General features: G+C 37.1%; 2 protein-coding genes across 3 annotated transcripts in view; both read right to left on the bottom strand.

The window, feature by feature from the left end:
• Positions 1 to 4,730, bottom strand: part of akap7.2.L (A-kinase anchoring protein 7 gene 2 L homeolog) — a 57,205-nt gene extending 52,475 nt beyond the window's left edge. The window contains exons 1-2 of one of the 2 annotated variants that reach the window (XM_041562050.1): positions 4,518 to 4,730; positions 4,164 to 4,196 (exon numbers count right to left, since the gene is read on the bottom strand). In XM_041562050.1, the coding sequence (XP_041417984.1) occupies positions 4,164 to 4,196; positions 4,518 to 4,566 (82 nt within the window). In that variant the 5' untranslated portion in view covers positions 4,567 to 4,730. The remainder of the gene's footprint in view (positions 1 to 4,163; positions 4,197 to 4,517) is intronic. The other variant, NM_001376743.1, reaches the window with a different exon arrangement.
• Positions 1 to 22,111, bottom strand: part of akap7.L (A-kinase anchoring protein 7 L homeolog) — a 109,146-nt gene that overhangs the window by 53,889 nt on the left and 33,146 nt on the right. The window lies entirely within an intron of this gene.

Below are 22,111 nucleotides of genomic sequence, written 5' to 3'. Positions count from 1 at the left end.
CACAAATTCATAACAACTAAAACTGAGGCTAACTGCATAATCAGGAATTTATAGTGACACAATTGTTTTTGACACATGCTGGCATTCAGTGGCACAACTACCAGAGGAGCAGGGGGTGCATCAACATCTGGCCCAGTCCCTCTCCAGTAGGGCCTGCAGTGAGCTACAGGGTGGTAAAGGCTTGAAGGTAAGATTGTGAGAGTCCCAGCAGGATTACAGACTGTGGGCTGGGTGCTGGTTTTGCGCCTGTTCATGCCACTGCTAAATATTTAAATGAAATATTAATATGTTTGATTATTATGTGTATCTGCTGTTATTCACATACAGGGGATCATAGTTCAGGGACACCTGTGTACATCAGTGTACTTACATATTTAGGTACTTATTTTCCTCAAGGGTTGTTCACCTTTGAGTTAACTTTTAGTATGTGTAGAGAGTGATGTTCTGAGAGTATCTGCAATTGTTTTTCCTGTTTTATTATTTGTGAGTTATTTAGCTTTTTATTCAGCAGATCTCCAGTTTGCAATCTATCAATCAGGTTGATAGGGTCCAAACTACCCTGACATTGATTTGAATAAGAGACTGGAATATGAATAACAGAGGACATGAATAGAAAGATGAGTAATAAAAAACAATAACAATAATTTTGTAGCTTTACAGGGCATTCTTTTTTAGATGGGGTCAGTGACCCCCATTTGAAAGCTGGAAAGACTCAGAAGAAATAATTAAAACTATAAAAAATAAATCATGAAGATCAATGTTAAGGTTGCTTATTCTATTACATACTAAAAGTTAACTTTAAAGTGAAACAATGTCAAACTAGTCCTTCTGGTGCTAACTCATTTCACTGTTCCGGCATTAAAGGAGAAGGAATGTCGTTTAGCAGTTCGGGGTGCCAAATGTTAGGCACTCCCAAGTGAATGTTCATACTCACCTGAAACCCTGGGCCAGTGCATCTATCAGCAGAAAACTGCACTGCCCCGGGGTTATTCCAGCGAGCACCACGGAGCGATCCTCTTCCAGCTTGTTCTTTCTTTGCGCGGCTGTGCATGCGCATTAGAGTGAAAAGCCGAACTTTAACGAAAAAGCCGGCTTTTTCATTCTACTGCGCATGCGTCTCCCCCGGGAAATTTGAGGAAAGAAAAAGCCGGAAGAGGATCACTCTGTGGTGCTTGCTTGAATAAACCGGGGTTTCAGGTAAGTAAACTACATTCACACTAAACGACTTTCCTTCTCCTTTAAGGCTTCCTTAAAGTCCACAGTGGGCATAAGGCTATTGCTAGTTACAAAGTGAATCACAGAAATATTATATCAGGCAAGGGCAACGGCACAGAGTTCTCGGACAGGGATTTCATGGGACTTTTTTTTGTATGTGTGGTGTTTGGGTTATTTAGCTTTTAAGTCATCAGCTCTCCAGTTTGTGATTTCTGCAATCTGGATGCTAGGGTCCAAATTTCCCTAGCAACTATGCACTGGTTTGAATAAAAGACTGGAATTTGAATAAGAAAGGCCTGAATAGAAAGATAAGTAATAAAAAGTAGCAATAACAATACATTTGTAGTTTTACAGAGCATTTAATTTTAGATTGGGCCAGTGACCCTAATTTGAAAGCTGGAAAGTTTCACATAATGAAAAAAATTACAGAAAATAAAAAATGAAGTCCCATTGAAAAGTTGCTTAGAATTGACCCTTCTATAACATAATAAAAGTTAACTTAAAGGTGAACCACCACTTTAAATAACACAACAAAATACTTTGGGTGGGGTCCCAAAAATAAGTACAAATAAATCCTAATAGGTTTAAAGAAGAGACAGGAAAGAAATGAAAAAACTAAAACTGTAGCAAGCTTATTCTGCTTCAGCACAAGGCAGCAGGAAGTAGGAGAAAGCTAATGAGGGAGGGTGTTATTCAAATTTAGTTGGTGCAGCCCAACCCCAGCAGGTCATGATTCCTTGTCTGCTGTGCTCTCCTTGCCCCACTCCTATTCTGAAGCAGAACAAGAACATGCACATATATATGAATAAAGTTCACCCTCTTGTAAAATATAAGGATATTATAAGTTACAGAGAAGTTCCATGACCATATAGTATATGTTTATATATTTATACAGGTCATGGAACTCCGAAGTGACTTCTAATATCCTTATATTTGCAGGTATTTATTATAATATACATGTTTCAGTATGTCATGTGACAGAAATGACATCACTAAGCTCCAAATATAACCAATGACATCACTAAGCACCATTTAGAAGGATATCATTTTACAGGATATTTATGGCTCTTGTCTATTATATATATATATATATATATATTATATATATATATATATATATATATATATATATATATATATATATATATATATATATAATTATTATAGATAGTCATGCAGGTATCAGTTTGCAATATCTGCATCCCATCTATTATGTCCTGTCTGGATTCTGCAAAAAAGAGATATCAGCTTTCCTTAAAGTCAGTTATCATTATAGCCATTTGTAGATCCAGCAGACACATACAGCTTAAAAGCTGTCAAACGCCAAAGAGCAACCGATATGCTAAAAAACAAATATCACTGCCTGTCAATAATAAATGTCACCCAATCAATTCATCATCAGTACTAACCACCGAGCTTCGGTGAGTAAGTATTATGGATTATGTGAAACCCCCACGAGAAGTCCATGCATGTCTTTGATTGTTGGCCAACCCCTCCCCACTAAGACATTTTATTATTGGTCTCCACTTTTTAGCTTTTTGTTTGTAAGAATCTAAACCACTGTGTATCTGTTAGATTCACTGACCACACATTTCTGTCTCAAAATGAATAGGAGAATGCTTGATCCAATAACATCCAGTAAAAAATAATAACAATAAAAACCAGGCCTCACAATCTGCTTTCTGGCAGCTAGGGGAACAGACCCTAGCAACCCAACTAGATATAATTTATAGTTTTACTTGAGGGAAAGGCAGAAGAGAAAGGAGAATTATGAAAACCATGTACACAATTAATAAAAAAAAAGTGAAAACAATGCTATTTCATTTGGCATTGCCATTAACGGTGAGCTTCTCCTTTTGCTTAATCTACTACTAATTTCCAACGTACTCATCTGTAACATATTTCCTCCACTAACAAACATAAAAAATACTTTCTTTTCACTGGGAAGAATATGGCGAAGAGAAGAAGTAGAAATATTGTAATCTGCTCTTTTTCTCAAGAAGGAACTTCATTATCGTACTACCTGGCTGCAAGTATTTGTAGTGGTTTACTATGTTTTCTAGAAGAGGTTGAAAGTTGTATGTTACATATCAAAATATTGTCATTTCTAATCCAGTTTCCCGAGGAACAAGAGCACAAATGTAAACCATATGCAGACAACTGGCTATTTGGCATGAATACAGAGGAATTTTAAGGCCACTTTAAAAAAAAAAAAAAACCCCTGAGCTGCAGCTTGCAGTTTTTAAAGTGACAAACGGTTTAATAGCAGCAGTGAATGTGAAGGGAAGGCCATTTTAACTACAGTCCTATAATAATAAATCTCTGTGATGGTAATAGGAACAAGTGTGGAAATTATCCTGAAGTCTCATAATATACTAGCATATCATTTTAGAAAGAACTGAACAAATTCTGTATTGTTGCAGATAGACTACACATAGTCTAAGTGTAACTAGTATGTGTCATTTTTATTCTGCTTAACACCACTCTGAATCAGAATAACTAGCATGTGTCATTTTTATTTTGCTTAACACCACTCTGAATCAGAATACAGCAATAAGTTTTCTATAATTGAACAGGACAGAATAAGCATTACATAGGCATGCACCGAATCCTTCAATTTTGTGTTTGGTTGAATACCAATCCTGTCAAATATCAAAATGAATCCAAACCCTAATCTGGATATTAAAATCTGGTCAAAAATTGCGTCACCTTGTTATGAAGAGGCTTAATGCCACATGACTTTAAGGGGTTTTTGGATTGAGTTCAGATAAGCGCTTAAGGTTTATCAAAATCAGGCAAAAATTGCTGGGATTTGGGCAAATCCTGATCCGAATCCTCAATTCCGTGCATCCCTAGGATTACAGTCCCACTATGCACTATCACACGACAAACAACTAAGTTTACAAATGTCACAGCTCTAGTGCACCTAACCACATACACAGCTTTACCTTGTCTGGTAAAAGAAAGAAGCTGCCAGAAAACTGGAAAGAGGGAAAGCAGACAAGCACAGTTAATAATTAGATATCAATAATTCTATACAGACAAAGAACCTGCCACTGTGCCTTTATATCTATAGATATAATAAGATATATATATATATATATATATATATATATATATATATATATATATATATATATATATATATGTGCACAGTGTACATGCATACATATATCTAAATGTGCCAACTCCCACACTCTAAGCAGTGTCTTTTCCTACACAACTGTCAATTGCTCGTGCCAAATGTGCTGTAAAGTGTCACTAGAGCCCAGTAAGCCATATAAGGCACAGTGAGCACTTACTGATTTTCTCCTCGTCTCTGGAGAATGGAAAGCAGCAGAGCTGGCCCATGGCACCTCGCTTGTCCTGTTAATCCTCACAGGCAGTTGATTATTGCAGAACGCTGCAGCTTTACTCATGGAGAGACAGGCAAGGGAGGAGAGGAGGAAGAAAGGATGGTGAGAGGAAGAGACTCCTCCTCCCTGTCCTGTAGCTCCAGCCTTTGCTTTAGCACTGACAGTGGAGACGAGTCGTGTGAGGCACTTTGTTCTTGCCTGGAATTAGTCATTGCTGTATGCCTTATCATACATAAACACAGCCATGATTTATGATTTTGATTATAAATATATATATAATTTCTTTTCTTAGCAAAGTACACTGCCAGTTCCACCTAGTTCCTTTGTTACAAACTCTTATAATCAATATTGTGCATGCAAGTTTTTTTTACCAATGATGCACTCCAGTAATAATGTACAAGTCTAACCAGATTCCCTCCAACTAAATTACCCTTCTCAGAATCCCCTGGAGGTGCTGCATTATAAAAAGCTGCAGAATGCCGCAACTCGTAAAGTGCAGCATTGTGTAAATAAGGTTGAGATAAAACATTTATTGTATATTGACCAAACAGCAGGCACAGGACATGGTGAGCCAAAATCATAAGAGCAACTTATTTAAACAATATATTTATTATTATTGTACAGTACAGCTGCAAAATATATAAGCACCATACTGCTCAGATTTTATTTAAACCTGATGTGGAGTGATAAATACATGCAGCATTTACACAGGCAGAACTAGAGCTTCTGGTAAAATCCTGGAGCAGAGAATCTCCTCTATATTTTCCTTTTTGCTATAGAAGCCCATCGTAAACTAAATTGACGTTATTATTTTATTGCAATTTTTGTTCTGGGGGTCACACACAGGACAAGAGTTCAAGTATTTTCAGATTTAAATGGAAATGCCTGAACCACGGTTGGGGAAACAGGGTCCTGCTGTACACGACATGCATCAGCTGGAGATGCCAACATGGGGAAATGTTCATAGGAAAACAATGCCTAGGGATAATGCAGTGGAATGACAGACAGGAGAGACCGTTATATTACAGGTTTTGGATCTATTATCTGTAAACCTGTTATACAGTCCTTAGTGTTCTATTTCAGCAAAAAAAAAAATTTCATTGTTAAATGCTTTGATTATTCTTTAATAACACAGCATGCTGCATTTACTGCAACAGCTAAAATCAGACGTGCCAATTTGGGTTGCCACCTTTTCTGGAAATAACATACTGGCCTTCCCACAGCCAGGAGTGACACCCTCATTTACCCCAACCCCCATCACCCTCAGTAACTGCTCAATTGCCTACTTATTACTTTTCACCTGAAGTAATGTTAACCCCCACCATTGCAAAGCATTGTAAACACACCTCACAAACAGGCAACACCATGCAGATCAAGGGAGACGAGGCCAAGGGGCATAATAAGGTATGGCCAGGAGGTGTAACAGGCATAGTATAGATGCATCTGCAAAATAAAATTCCCAAAACAATTGGGTTTTTCTAAATGTTTTTAGTAGCAAACAACCTGCAGAAATACAGTAGCTGGGATTCAGCCAAATCCTGAACCATGCAAGTGCAGTTGCCAGTAGCAACCAGTCAGTCATTATTTTAGATAGTCTACTTTAAATCCCTTGTACAGCACTGCCAAATACTTATATACTGAATGCACTTTATGAAGATGTTTTTAATAAAAAAATAATGTGTAGGGAATCTAATGTGTCTTGTATTTTGCATTATCGTACATGCCCTCTGTGAACCTTGTCGTGCCCTTTCTTAACCACTGCATTTTCCTTCTGACACGTTTCACTATATGTGACAAGTACAGAGTTTAATGGTCTCTCTAGGTCAGGGGTCCCCAACCTTTTTTACTCGTGAGCCACATTTAAATGTAAAAAAGACTTGGAGAGCAACACAAACATGAAAAAGTCCATGGGGATGCCAAATAAGGGCTGTGATTGGCTATGTGGTCACCCCTATGTGTACTGGCAGCCTAAAAGAGGGTCCGTTTGGCAGTACACCTGGTTTTTATGCAACCAAAACTTGCCTCCAAGCCAGAATTTCAAAAATAAGCAACTGCTTTGAGGCCTCTGGGAGCAACATCCAAGGGGTTGGTGAGCAACATGTTGCTCGCGAGCTACTGGTTGGGGACCACTGCTCTAGGTTATTCTCACTGTCACTATTATCTTTCCTATTAATAGAAATAATGTTATGACCTCCCTACGCACCTCTTTCCTGTGATTTAAGCACACTCAGACTCTGTAATGAACATGTAACACATGGATAGATTTTATGCTACAGGAAAGAGTGCAATGATAAAACAGCCAGACTGCTGACTCCTACTGAGCTTAGTTTCAAATAAATACATGGCTGACCTGTTAACACAGTTTCCTCTGAGTGCTAAGTCTGCTTGGTAAACACTGTTCCATTTAGAGCAGATTTGAACTTTCTTTTTCTGCTCCTCAGCAGAAAACACAGGTTAATGTGAAAATCATTTGAAATGGAGATTCACAATTACCTTTTACTCACTCCCTTGTGGCTAGTTGAAGAAGGTGCCAGTCTGGCAGAGAATGAGATGACGGAGCTCTGCAATGAAGTGCTGCAGCCTCAAACAGGTTTAAAAAACAAAATAAGCATATATCATTATCACCCTAACCTCTGTCTGTACAATCGTATATATATATATATATATATATATATATATATATATATATATATATATATATATATATATATATGGAAAGTGAGCTCCGACATGAAAACTGGACCAATGGAATGGACTGCCTGTTCCTTCCAGAACACTATTGCTTCCAGGGCCAGACAGCAAGATTCTTTAAACCATTCCCTGTTTATAACCATCTCCCTCCCTTTCATCTCCTATTGGGGAGAAATTGAAGGTAAAACTCACCTTTTTACATATTTCTTTGGTCATTCTAACATAATCTATATGCAATTATATTAGGCTACCAAGACATTGTGGATGAGCACTGTTTTGCTAATGTTTGAATATGTGTCTCTCCACTCCCTGTATTTGTGCTGAGGCCCTTGTCACTTACTTTTAGGCAATAACCTTCCAAATATGTTGATGGAATTAAGCAATCAATTAAACTTACACTTTTGGCTTCTGATAAAAGATTACTGATAAGTTGAACACCTTGTAATATTAGAAGCCAGATTTATTGTTTGTCAGTGTGTAACTGATGCCTATGGTGGTCTGAATTCAACCTTGGCATCTAGCCTCCCTGCCCAGGGCTATTTTGTATATCGTTTAGAAAACTACTAAAAAAAGCAAAAATGTAATAACACAAAATCAACTATAAATAGCTGGTATAAGAAAACAGTTGTATATCAAGGAATAAAAGCAGTTTTAATAAGTGCTGCTTAGCTGATCTATGATAAAGCAAAAGGCTGCTGTACAGCTGCCCAGTAACAACATCCCTACTGCTTAAGTTATTGCCTTGTCTTCCAGGTGGAAGTAGAGAATTATATATATATATATATATATATATATATATATATATATATATATATATATATATATATATATATATATATATATATATAAAAACAAGGGAAAGTTGTGCTCACCACTATTTTTTAAAACCATTAGGCGGGGGTGCAATGAGGGTGTGACCACAAAATACATATAGTCAACTACAAGAGGTACTCTGCACTCAACCCATTATCAATATATTTAAGACAGCGACATTTTGTGCATACTGCTACTAAAAAATGCCTTACCCTTTAAACAACACAGGGATTGTTTGTCCATATATTGCAATATATTTAAGCTGGCCAACTACGTCAAATATATTGATAATGGGTTGAGTGCAGAGTACCTCTTGTAGTTGACTATATATATATATATATATATATATATATATATATATATATATATATATATATATATATCCTTGAGAAAGGTCCTAACAAGGACTGAAACTCTGCTGCTTAAGTTATTGCCTTGTCTTCCAGGTGGAAGTAGAGAAATATATATATATATATATATATATATATATATATATATATATATATATATATATATATATATATATATATAAAATCGTGGACAGCACTCCATAATCAATCAGACTGAGCAAAGCATTAAATCTTTGAAAGGTTTATTGGTGGACCAACGTTTCAATTCCGCACAGGAATCTTCGTCAGGGTGAGAACAGTGCCAAAAACACAGGCAGCCAATTTAAGCAGAAAATGGCGCCAAATACTTGTTGCTATGGTGCCTAGTAACCCATGTGTGGGAAAAAAAAGGTGTAAAGTGCTGGAAAGAAAGAGAATACACGCAAATACATAAAGTCCCCCTTACCTTCTGGTGTGTGCGCATCGTGCCAGCTGGAATAATAAGGAGGGATAGAAGTCTTAGAGATCTACTGGTTCGCACAGATTTTGCGAAATCTACTGGTTCGCACAGATTTTGCGAAATCTACTAATACAGACACCAGCTGGCTGAGTACACAGAAAAAAACAGGTTGCTACAAATGCCCAGATTGCGTCACATGCAGAAATCTTCTCACGGGCCCTGATTTCCCTCATCCACACACGGGAAAAAGGTTTAAAATTGCATATAGACTTAGCTGCACATCTTCATTTGTGGTATACATCATCACCTGTGTTTATACTACGTTAAACTACGTTTAAAGATTTAACAGTCTGTTTGATTATGGAGTGCTGTCCGCGATGGATATGTTTGTAAAAGTTTTATGGCCTGGCACCCAGCATTTGGATTACTCTTTTGGTTGTGCGTTCCTATTTCAGATATATATATATATATATATATATATATATATATATATATATATATATTTCAGATATATATATATATATATATATATATATATATATATATATATATATATAAAAATCCGAAGGGTTGCCAGCACTCTCAATAAATGTATCACATTTGCTAGTGGGACTAAAAGATAAACCTTTTTGTAACACAGATAACTGTTTTGGTGTTAACATTGTATCTGATATGTTGAATACTAATGTTTCTGAGTCTTCTTTGTTGTCCTGGAGGGTTGCTGTCTCGGTTCGGTGGCAGTGGTATAGTCCCTGGGATAGCTCTGCCTTGTGCTGTTGTCCAGTGCGCTTCCTCTTGCCTCTGCGCGTCTTGGGGGGCTGTAATCTAAAAAAGAAGACGATGTGGAGCTTTCCATAGCATTCTCTGCATAGTTGTCAGGGATATTCCAGCGAAGCTTCTTCCCTTGCGGTCGACTTCTCTGTGTGATGTCAGTGCGCTCGGCGCGGTCACGTGATGTGCCGTGACGTCGGCCATGTTGCGTTCCACCGCCTACTGCGTTCCACTGGTACACTTGTCCGGTTCTATAATCCTCCACATCTCGATTAAACTTAGTTCTCTTCCGGTCCTCAACAGTCCTCCGATGTCTGGAGATTATTTCATCTGTTCTGGTGAGAATTTCCCTTAATTTATCAGCTTGTAGGAAATGTTTCAATTGGATCTCTATTTCTTTTATTCGTGTATCCACTTCCGGAATACTGTTCTGTAAATATTCTATGTTTAACAGTAATATATCAACGAGCACTTGTTCACTATTTGCTCATAACATTTAATAAAGTCAGTGTTATCCTGGAAAATAGTGGGTCTCAGGTTTACAAGTAAGCCACGTGGAATCCGCTTCAGTTTGTAATACTCTTTAAGCGTTATGGAGTGGAGTTCCAAACCTGTAAGGCGTCTTTTCTCCTTCTGTAGTTCCCGTTTAAGGCCATTGAACAAAGAACAATCTGAAGACCAGTACCAGCACATGATCTGCATAACCCGAAATGTTTTGAAAGAACGGGTATCTGATGTGGTAGAGGTACTAATTTTGAGTCTCAGATTGCTGTATTTTCTCATTTTTATCAAAAAAATATTTTCAAAAAAATATTTTTGAAATGTTGTAATTTTTTTAAATAATTAACTGTCTAATTCGATCTTTTAAAATATTTACACTGTCTAATTCGATATTTTATTAAGATACATGGATTTGCACAAGCTGTTTGAATTATGGACATTTTTTGGACTATTGTTCATGGATAAATTGGAGCACATTGGATCGCATGATCTGTAAATGTTTGACAAATGTGGATATATTTTAACTAATTTTTATTTAGATGTTTCCCTAATCCCTCCCACTGTTTCATCACACCACTCCCCTCAATTAGTCTATTTAACACAACACTTTGAATGTAAGTTCAGGCTTGAGAAAGGGCCCTGTGTGGCCCGAAACGTTGCCATGTTTTGAAGTCTGCAATGAGCCAATAAAAGTCACTTTTTGCATTACCAAAACGGATTTGTGTGCTACAGCTATTTTGGACTTTGCTTTTAAACATCTGTCCAGTAAATTCTACCCGCTGATTGGTTGCTATGGGTTACTGCTCCTGGGCAAACTTAGTGCCTTTTAATACATAACCCTCATAGTGAGGTGCAGAGGAATGAAGAGCTTTACAAGTTATGAGAAGTTTATACTTTATTCTTTGCTTTAGGGGAAAGCAAAGGGGGAGCTGTACTTTCTTGTATGAGAGGAGGAGAATTATAGCAGCAGAATTTAATACAGACTGTTATAGGGAGAAATGGGAATTAGAGGGCCAGTTAGTAGCATATTGCAGTAGTCTAGGCCAGATGGGACAAAAGCATGCATGAGCATTTTAGCTGTTGCTTGTGAAAGAAATAGACTAGCCCCAGGCAAAGTAATGAGTTGACAGTGTTAATGAGCATGTGATCAGTAGAAATAGTAAAGGGAAAACAGACATCCCTGTGTCAAGATCAACGAATCAGAGGTATTACATTGCCATCTGCCAAGTGTCAATCGGAGGGAGCAGGAAGCCTGGGCACACATACAGCACTGTACTTTGGTCCGGTGCCAGATGGTTTTATACTTAAAGTTTTCATCAGCGGTTGGGGAGGTTTTTTATTTTAGAAAAAAAAAATAAATAAATATATATATATATATATATATATTACATAGGCACCTGAAGGACCACCAATAGCTTATCCTAGGCACAGGCCCTTGGGTGCCTATATATATACATACATACACACACATATATGTGGTATATACTATACACAGTGTCGGACTGGCCCACTGGGATACCATGAAAACTCCCGGTGGGCCCAGGTGTCAGTGGGCCCTCCTGCTTCTAACCATTTGGCCTATTTCATGGCCATTTTTGTATTTCTTTAATAATGGAAGAATAGAGTATAGGGGGGGTCATTTATCAACACTGGGAAAATTTGCCCATGGGCAGTAACCCATGGCAACCAATCAATTTGCTGCATTGTTCTACTTACAGCTGGCTTCAAAAAGATAATCACTGATTGGTTGCTATGGGTAACTGCCCATGTGCTGATTTGCCCACTGTTGATAAATGAGCCCTAGTATGTAGAGATAAAAGACTAGGGGAATAAAGAGGCTGAGTGAGGAGAGGAGGAATAATAGTTTGGAAAGTGGGCCTATAGTCTAAAGGTTTTCTGCTGGCCCCTGGCATCCCAGTCCAACACTGCAACCAGAAACTGGAGAGATGTTGGTTAAAAAGCTAAATAACTCAAAAAATGCGAATAAGTCAATTTAAAGGTGAACAGCCAGTTTTACACAGCATTTAACTTGATTATAACTGTATTTTATATTTCTTATTATTTCATTATTTGTACTATTAATGTATGCTTCTACAGTACAGTGATGTGTATACAAATAGCGCTATATAAATAAAAATGTACATATATACATACAGTACATTGTAAAAGTCAATGTACTGAGCTTCCTCTTGGAACTACAACTCCAATCATCTCATGTCAAATAAATCACAAGGACAATAACTATAGGTGACATGGAACTTGACTCAGCCACCACTGATGATGACATTATTTCTAATTGCAGGGCTTTACAGTCACTTTTGAAAACACAGCAGACCTAAATATACAGTATTTGTATTCTACATGTAGTATTTCTAATATAGTTGTTTCTAGAGAAGATGGAACAACCATGGAACATAGTTTAATTAAAGCAGTTCTAATTGAAATTGTTTCCAGTACATGGTAAATGTAAATTGCTATATTCAGAGAGATATTTTCTGCAACAATATAAAGGTGTACACAAATAAACTGATGTTGTACAGTAGTAAGAATTGTTAAAAAAAATCCTTTGAGCTATATACTAATTATGAGAGTTGTTTCACTTACTGCTCTATAACTAAAGCAGGGCAACTGGGAAATTCGCTGATTACACAGTAGAACCAATTGACAATTCATCTAGCTGGATAAATGTAACATTTACAATGTGTAACTGGAAGATTTTTATGATTTTCACCCACAGAGGGCTGCTGTTTGTGATAACAACACAGGCGTCATCTTGGTCAGATTTCCAACCATAAAACTGTTATTCTCTTTGTAGGTTAGATTTAGCAAACACGTTGTAAATCATAACATATGCATATAATTTACAGCCAAAGGACAATGTTGCAATAGTGGAATATGGCATTTAAGAAACGAAATAAAGCAATGCAGAGGGATAGTTATAGACTGGGTGTCATGTCTACCCAGAATGGTGTATCCCCCATAGTGCTGTACAGATTTTCATATTTCAAGAACAGTACTGTACTATTCATTCAAACTAAAAAGTTATGAAAACACTATTGCATGTTCATTTTATTCCAAAGTACCTGTATTACCTTTTACTGTTTCTAGCCTTAACTGTAATAATTCTGTATAAGGTAGATTATTGAACAAATAAGGCCCAATTTATTTTGTTGTGTTAAAACAAATTGATTGCCAGACATAGAAATATAAAAAATTGTGTATTTATCAAGTTGCGTATATATTTTTGGCCTAAAAATTTTTGTATACAATTTCAGTTTTAAAACCAGCAGGCACCTGAAAATGCTGTGTAAAAAATAGCCTATTTTTACATGAAATGGTGTAAAACAAAGGCATCAAATACAGTGATTATTCATCATAAAATAAAATGCATCTTGATAAATATTCCATTTACTTTACACTGCTTTTTGACCATTTTCTAGCATTAATCCTTTTACATAGCGTGCTAAATAGTCCTCTTATTGTTGTCTGGGAATCTATATTTAAAGGTCCAGATTCAGGCCAAATAAGGAGCAGGCCAAAGGTTGGGATGGACAGAGTACGAGTCAATAAACAAGCCAAAGTTACCTGACTTGCATAAATACTACAAGGCGGCAGTATTGAGTAGAATACTAGATTGGTCGCACCATCTAGATAATAAATTATGGGTTGAAATTGAACAACAGGCGATAGCGACGCATCTTCTGCATCTCCCATGGATTGATAGAATTGATAGGAGACTCTTGACCAAGAAACACCCCCTCTTGAACAACACTTTAGAGATCTGGGATAGCCTCCCACCATCGTTAAATATAACCCAGTACCCATCCCCTTTAATTCCTATAACAAATAACCCGGCCTTTCCCCCGGCAATGGATAAGGGCCAATATAAACTCTGGCTGGTGGATGACCATCTACAATTTATACATTTGCTAGATGGAGGTAAAATGATATCTAAGGACGTACTTGTGCAGCGACGGACTTTCACCCCTCTCATGCATCTTCAATATGGCCAACTCAGTCATTTTTACAACTCTTTGGGAGGAGATAAAGCCTTTATTAGACCATTGACTGATTTCGAAAAGTTATGTACCAGCTCTTCCCCTCCCAAGCATACTCTCTCGTCCATATATAAAGGTCTTATAGGGGCAGGCAAGATAGAAGAGTTGAAATTTATAAAAACGTGGACCAGAGAACTCAACATCGTGTTATCAGAAAATGAAACTTTAGATATGATACGCACCTTGTCGAGAAGCTCTAGATGTAGCAGGCTACAAGAGTTAAATTATAAATCCTAACAAATTGGTACTATACACCTTCTAGGCTACATAAACTCTTTCCGACTGCAACACGCACATGCTGGAGATGTCGAGATGGGGAGGGCACTTTGTTACATATTTTTTGGACTTGTCCTATGATTGAACAATACTGGAAACGTGTTCTCCAAATATGCTCGCACGTAGCTAATGGGAGGGACCTTAATGACCCCTCGACCCCTCATATTCTTTATTATTCCACATGTCCCCCGAAGATAGAATAAATTTTACCAATTCAGCACTTCCTCATTTGTTGAATGCTGCTAAACTGTTAATCCCTGGACGTTGGAACACGCAACGTGTGCCCACGATCAGGGACTGGCTAGCGAAAGTAGACGAGATTCAACAATTTGAGGAACGCTCCGCACGTACTGAGAAACAATTGAGAGTCTATTCTGCCCAGTGGATGACTTGGTTCTTATTCAAAGGTGAAAGGGAATACAAGCAACTCGTACTCTGAATGCAAGTGTATTTTTATTGTATGGTTTCAAGAAAGGATATTAAAGTACGCTACTAGTGAAGCATGCGCCCCTTCCCCTCTTCTATTGTTCTTTGGAACCCATTTATTTCAGTTATGAGTGATGATGTGCTATTATTAGAAACAGTCTCATAATGTATGTAATTTTTGTATGATCGTACATGTTAACACTGCACTGTAATGTTCGTATTGGGTTTTCCTTTTTTTTTTCTCTCCCTTTTTTCCTTTTCTTCGCTTTTTTCTTGTATTACAAATAAACATATATTTGAAAGAAATAAACAAGCCAAAGTTTGCCGGGAGATCAATATCAAAGGGAACAAGGACCAGATAGGAACAGGACAGGAATAACAAAAGATTACCAGAGTCAGAACCAGGAGCAGAAACAGGAGAAGGAACAAGAGCAGGAACAAGAACAGGAACTAGATTGTCAAAACACAAGGCTTGGAGTTAGCAGGAAGGCCAATAATCCAGCACAAATGGGTCTGAGATGCAGGCTTAAATAGCCCTTAAATGAGCAATTGCCCACAGCTGGATAGTGAGTGTGAATTCCTGGAAGATGGAGGCAGTGTCATAAAAGTTCTGTCGCCACACTGCCTCCTGTGGCTCAGGCAGGAGGAGCAGAGCCTGGAATGCAACAGGTCAGGTACCTGGTTCAAAACCAGGGAGTTCTTAACACTGCCTGACTGATATCTGCATTGGCACATGATACAGTCCTTGTCGACTGGCCTCCGTTGGCCCCAAAGCATGATCCAATCTTTGGCTCCAGGGCCAATGACTGGATCAGTCATTTTGGCCCTGTGCTTGGTTAGCCAAATGGGGTCCAGATCAGAAAAGTTATTTGCTTGTGAAGGTGCACCAATTGACACAGAGGAACTTAGGAAACTTAAAAGTGTTGGTTGCTCCAGGGTTCCCTCAGTGGCCTGTGTCAATTGACTCAACGGTGCGCATTTGAGTGCTATGGCTGCCTCACCACTTGTCAGCTGCATTTGTGCTGGCATTGTGGGCAAAAACTATGTCAAATTGCACTCTAAATTTCCCTTTGCACACTGCACTTGCATATGTAAAATTATAAATTACAATGTAATGTAAATTTTTCCAACATATTGTTCTGGGTATGTTGTGGTGCACATTGAGAGCTGTGATGTCAAAACAAAGTTTGCTCTACCTCCTTGTTGATATATCATAGAAATCATTATTGGAAAACAAAAGAGAATGTGAAACTGGATTATAAACAACAAACAATTTTGAAATCACCACAAGGTTCAAATAAATGTAAAGAGCACAGTAAGTCATGAAGAGAAAAAGCAATTCACTGAGCTTAGTCACAAGGCTTGTGAATGGAATGGAAAATTGTACAACAAAACTTATATTTAACAAAATAGAGGCCAATAAACAGACCAGCAACTAACAGAAAAAAGAACTAGGGATCTAGGGGCCTAAGGATATTTGAACAGTAATTAGAAAGTAGTGGTAGAAAAGGGATTAACACAAAGTCTTAAGGCTTGGTGTAGGCAATTAGATAAAACAGCTATGGATGCTACTTTGAGTCAGATAGGTGCATGTGAGGGCAATGGACATGTTGTTCCACATTCAAGATGAATGGAAATTGGACATCAGCAGGAAAATATATTTTATTAATCAAGTCAAAAGTACATGAATGAGGGGAGCAGGATGATCAAAGATAAGAGGTGACCTAAAAAGTGGTTGAACGCATATAGCAACCTTTCAAGTTAAAGGCACAATAATGACATTTGCATATGGTATAAGAATCTACTGGACCTATACAACCATATTTATATCAGGGTGCCTATGACCTCTTCAAATATCTACTATATTAGTATGGGTGAGGCCAGAACTATGATTGCCAGGGCTGTCATGTGGCTGCAAGTAGACTAATCAAAAACGGGTTTGGCCCATGCAGGGAGGAATATGGAGGCCACACAACTAGATCAATGAGTAAATAAATGTAATCCTTCTGGGACAGAATTTATTTACCTTTAGCAGATATGTACAAGACAGGGAGTGTGACATCTAGGTATCTATAATTTTACATATGTAATTGTGAGATAATCATGTATGCAAGTAACAAGATTTGTTTGCATAATTCTGTTGGAGACAAGATTTCTCATGGGGTAATCAAAGTAGGACAAACCTGAATGAAAGCCATGCATGCATACTATTGTGGATAATATTTCACAACAGTAAAATCATAAACTCTTACTTAGGTTACACTATAGAGATACTAAAATATTTCACTATAAAAGAAAAAAATGCAGTATGAATGAGCCATTTCACAATCACATTTGCAGATGTATTGATGAATATAAGGGGCAGGATCAAGACATTGCAAGTTGAGACACAGCTACCTAAGGCCCTATAAAGAATAGCTCATGCTGCAGTTTTGCACTAGAGTCCTTGGCCCATTCGCTATGCCACTGAATGTATAGAAAATACAATTAAACTATAATTTTTAATTTAGGTGAAGTCACTGTAAATTAATATAGCCATGAATTCACACACTTATGTGGTTAGATGGAAAAGAACAACATTATGATTACAAGGCTTGAGGCGGGAGTTTGTAACAATCATTTCAGCAGAATTTTAAAGCATTATAAAAATGAGGAAAATGGTTAAACGTAAACTGCATTAACATAAAATGTATCATCAAGTCTTTAAGTATCTGTGCTAGACAACAAATAGTTTTAATAGCCTTAGAGCAATGCCCCCAACAATATACAGTATATCTGAACAACTGGACCAAACAAACAATTTTCTGTTAGTAGAAAAAAACCCCTAATTTATCACATTCTTTTATATCAGCTGACAAAGCTTGAAGGGCTAAGTTTGCACATGCCTGGTTGAAAAGGAAGCATTTAAATAGATTTCTAGCAGTCATAATGCATTTTTTTGATTTTCTGCACATACAGTTCACTAAAATAAGATAAACTTGTGATTAGAGCTCATGCAAGTGACTCATGAAACTTGCCTTGATTCACAGCAGAGAGAGTCCTGCAGCAAAAAAAAAAAAAACAGTATCTGGCAGGTAAGAAATGTGGATGGGGGTCTGCAAATTAGTGAGTTTTTGATCACTCATTATTATTGATCGACTATATCTAATAAACAAAATAGCAAGATAGTGGGGCTGACAGCACCAGATGTCAAGTCACTGAAGCTAAGAGGAAACTTAAAATTGGCCATAAAAAAAGAGCTGCTGTTCTAATAAAAATTATTATTATGGATACTACTGATATTTGCATATTAGTGATACTATGGTCTTGTATTCAAACAAGAAATAGAAATACACAATTCCCTGGGCTGGAGAAAGAGTCAGATATCATATGATAAATTATACTTCCAACAACATTTTTGCAAAGAACAGAAATAATATCCCAAACAACAATAAAAGTGTTTAAAGCAAAATTGAAGCAAACACCTACAGGGATAACCAAGGCATGTAAATATGCACCCTAACTAAATCTCAGTCTGGTCCATGTCCTTTCACTGCATTGTGCTCCACTAGGAGAACTAGTTCCGTTGTTTTGTACTTTTTACACTGTACTAGATGGTGATCCTCTGTGTCTTATAAGCAACATCTGACCTATGTGGAAAATAGTTATGTAGGTAGAACAAAAACAAACCATGCATATAGTGACATAAAATCTCAATTCAACTTGATGGCAAGCATGTTTATAAAAGTTTTTTTAATGTAAAACAACTACTGTGTTAAGCCACAGAAAAAACTTCCATTATAACAAAAATGCCATTGACATTTCAAAACCTAGCTGTTTAAAAAAAAAAAAGTGAAAAATACTAAAAATACGCTTCACAGTAACTTCTGTAGTAGTTTGCCAGTTGTCATTTGCAACTCATACTGATCTCCAAATAGCTTTGGAAAGGCTGACCCATGACTGGTACACAGTGTCGGACTCTCCCACAGGGATCCCAGGAAAACTCCCGGTGGGCCCAGGTGTCAGTGGACCCTCATGCTGCTAAACATTTGGCCTATTTCATGGTCATTCCCTATTTCTATGAGAAAAGAGGATAAATAGATGTAATAATGGATTATAGTGTGTAAAGAAAAGAGACTAGGAGAATAGAGGTTGAGTGAGTGAGGAAGAATAATAGTACTGAGAGTGGACCCCTGGTCTAAGGTTTTTTGGTGGGCCCCTGGCGTAAGGTTTTTGTATGGGCCCCTGGTGTCCCAGTCCGACACTGCTGGTACAGTGTAAAGCTGTCTGGCCCAATTAACCCCTCTACACTTGACCACCAGCCACCTTAAACCCTGAATAATAGAATAATAATAGAAAGAAACACAATTCAAACTTGGATGCAAATGTGCACAGCTTTATTGACAAGTAAATAAATAATACAAACATAGAATGAATGTATAACCACAGTATCTCACACAGCTATTATTTAACCCATAGCGAGCTACCTGCCATGCCAAAAACCAAAACCTATATATCCCAGGATCCATACTAGCCACTAAACACACATTTAGGCGATTACCATTTATACAAGGGCCTAAAGCCTTTCCCTTGGCAAACATCCCTCTGCCACTTAGGGTTAGCTGTGATGAAACTCCATCTACCCCAAGAAAATCCATTATGCTGCCTTACAAGTGCTGGCCAGAAGAGGAAGATCCCCTTCAACTTCTTGTGTTTAAGCCCTACCCACCACTCACCCAATGATCCCACCAGCCTCCAAGCTTCCTGACCCCATCAAGGCTCCTCCCTTGACATTGTCCACATATACAGAGCTCCCTTATTATTATAATGTATTCATTAAAAAAACATACTGACTACTTACAAAATCTGACCAATACTGAAGGCAAAAGGGACCCCACTTATTACAGTTTATAATCTTAAAATATTAGGGAGTATGAGATGCAAATTGTAACAATGGAAAATTTTGAGATAAATTGGATGCATTAGTATTAAAAAAAAGAAAATACAAATGCTGCTTCTATTGCTTTCCCCAAACACTAATGCTTATGAAACCCAATATGGAAAGAAAGGAATCAGCATGACCTCAATAACCCACTATTTTATTGCCAGAGGCCACATCTATTCTTTTAATGAATTATTTATATGTCTATCAGTCTGAATTTACCATTGGCCTCTGAGATGTGTTAGACAGTAGAAAAAAATAAGACAGGCATAAAAGCTTTTTTCTGGTACTATAAAACTCACAAAACCAAATTATTATAATGGGATGTCAGTTGCATTATTCCTTGGAGCACAGCTCATATTAACTCCATGATGACAGAAAGAGCGGCTGATTATACATTTTATTTAATTCTTCTTTACTGCATGTGATGACCATACCAATTTAAAGGTGTCAAATATATCAAGATATGTTAAGTGTAAGCACTTATATTTTTATTTTAAATATGTGTAGTTGTTATCATTACGTCTGTCACGAAACCATAAATTGTTATCATATATTTACAATAGTTGCATGTAGCAGTATTTAAAGTGGTTGTTCACCTTTGAGTTAAATTTTAGAATGATGTAGAGGGTGATATTCTGAGACAATTTGCAATTGGTTTTTATTTTTTATTATTTGTGGTTTTTAAGTTATTTATCTTTTTATTCAGCAACTCTTCAGTTTGCAGTTTCAGCAATCTGGGTCCTAGGGTTTATATTACCTAGAAACCATGCATTCATTTGAATAAGAGACCAGAATATGAATAGGAGAGGGCCTGAATAGAAAGAATAAAAAGTAGCAATAAAAATAAATTTGTAGTCTTACAGAATATTTGTTTTCTTAGATGGGGTCAGTGACCCCTATTTGAAAGTTAGAAACAGTCAGAAGAAAAAGGCAAATCACTAAAAAACAATAATAAATAATGCAGTCCAACTGAAAAGTTGTCTAGAAATGGTCATTCTATAACATACTAAAACTTAACCACCCCTTTAAGTTTTCCCAACCTAGAAAATTTAGATAGAAAAATGTTCAACTACAATCACCTCACTTTTCTACCTACTTATTTATACAATGTGACAATGTAAGGTCACAAGTAGTTTTAAGATTTTATACCGTGTTAGAATTTGAAGAAATTAAGAAAATTTAAAGTTTGTAGATACCTTTTATTGGCTAACTGAATTGAACTGAATAAGTAACAATTGCAAGCTTTAGGAGCACACAGGCCCCTTCGGAACCCTTACCTGTATCTTTACTTTTTCTTGCCCAATTTCTAATTGTGCACTGTTGTGTTAACCTTACCCTATTCTGTCTTGGTCTAGTTCAAACTGTGTGATCTGACTTAAACTAGACTCATGGACTATTTACAACACACCCTAATAACATTTATTATCTCTACAAGTCTATCTGTAATTTTCTTATTGCCCATAAACCATTTTTCAGTGATCAAACAGTATATATGATGTTCCTTTCCAGCCTTTCATTTGTATTTTGCCTGACTAAGGGGCCTGTGTGCTCTGAAAGCTTGCGATTGTTACTTATTCAGTTAGCCAATAAAAGGTATCACCAAACTTTACATTTTCTGCAGGTTGCAGGAACACATGGCAACATCAAGTATTGTATCTATAATGGGTGTGTGTGTATATATAGGGCAAAGTCAATGCAGGGTATACAGGTATATGGCACTGGCCTAGCCACACGTCAGTAGTGAATCCAAATTGAAGAAAATGCCAATACCTGTGGTTGCAGCAAACGGGGTGATCCCAAATTTATTCCATGGTGCTATACAACACTTTTAAAATGATCAAACGTTTCGGGACCGCATGGCCCCTCCATCACTGAGGAAGGGCCATGCGGGTCCCGAAACGTTTGATCACTTTAAAAGTGTAAAAGTACAGCACCATGGAATAAATTTGGGATCACCCCGTTTGCTGCAACCACAGGTATTGGCATTTTCTTCAATTTATATATAGGGCAACCTTTTTGAAAAAATAACAAAGGGGTATAAAGGTGATACCTTTATTGGCTAACTAATGTAATCATAGCAAGCTTTCAAAACATTTTGGTTCCCGTTTCAAGCTGATTACCTGTATGTATGTGTATATATAGTAAATAAACCAATAGTATTGTTTTGCCTCCAATAAGGATTAATGATATCTTACAGAGAAAGGATATACTTTCAAAAAATCAAAATATTAAATATTTGATTAAAATAGAGTCTATTGGAGATGGCCTTCCTGTAAATCTGAGCTTTCTGG

Source organism: Xenopus laevis, chromosome 5L (assembly GCF_017654675.1).
Source record: "Xenopus laevis strain J_2021 chromosome 5L, Xenopus_laevis_v10.1, whole genome shotgun sequence".
In the NCBI taxonomy this organism is placed as follows: Eukaryota; Metazoa; Chordata; class Amphibia; order Anura; family Pipidae; genus Xenopus; species Xenopus laevis.
Note: the sequence above shows the minus strand (reverse complement) of the source record. Positions and strands in the feature narration are given on the sequence as shown.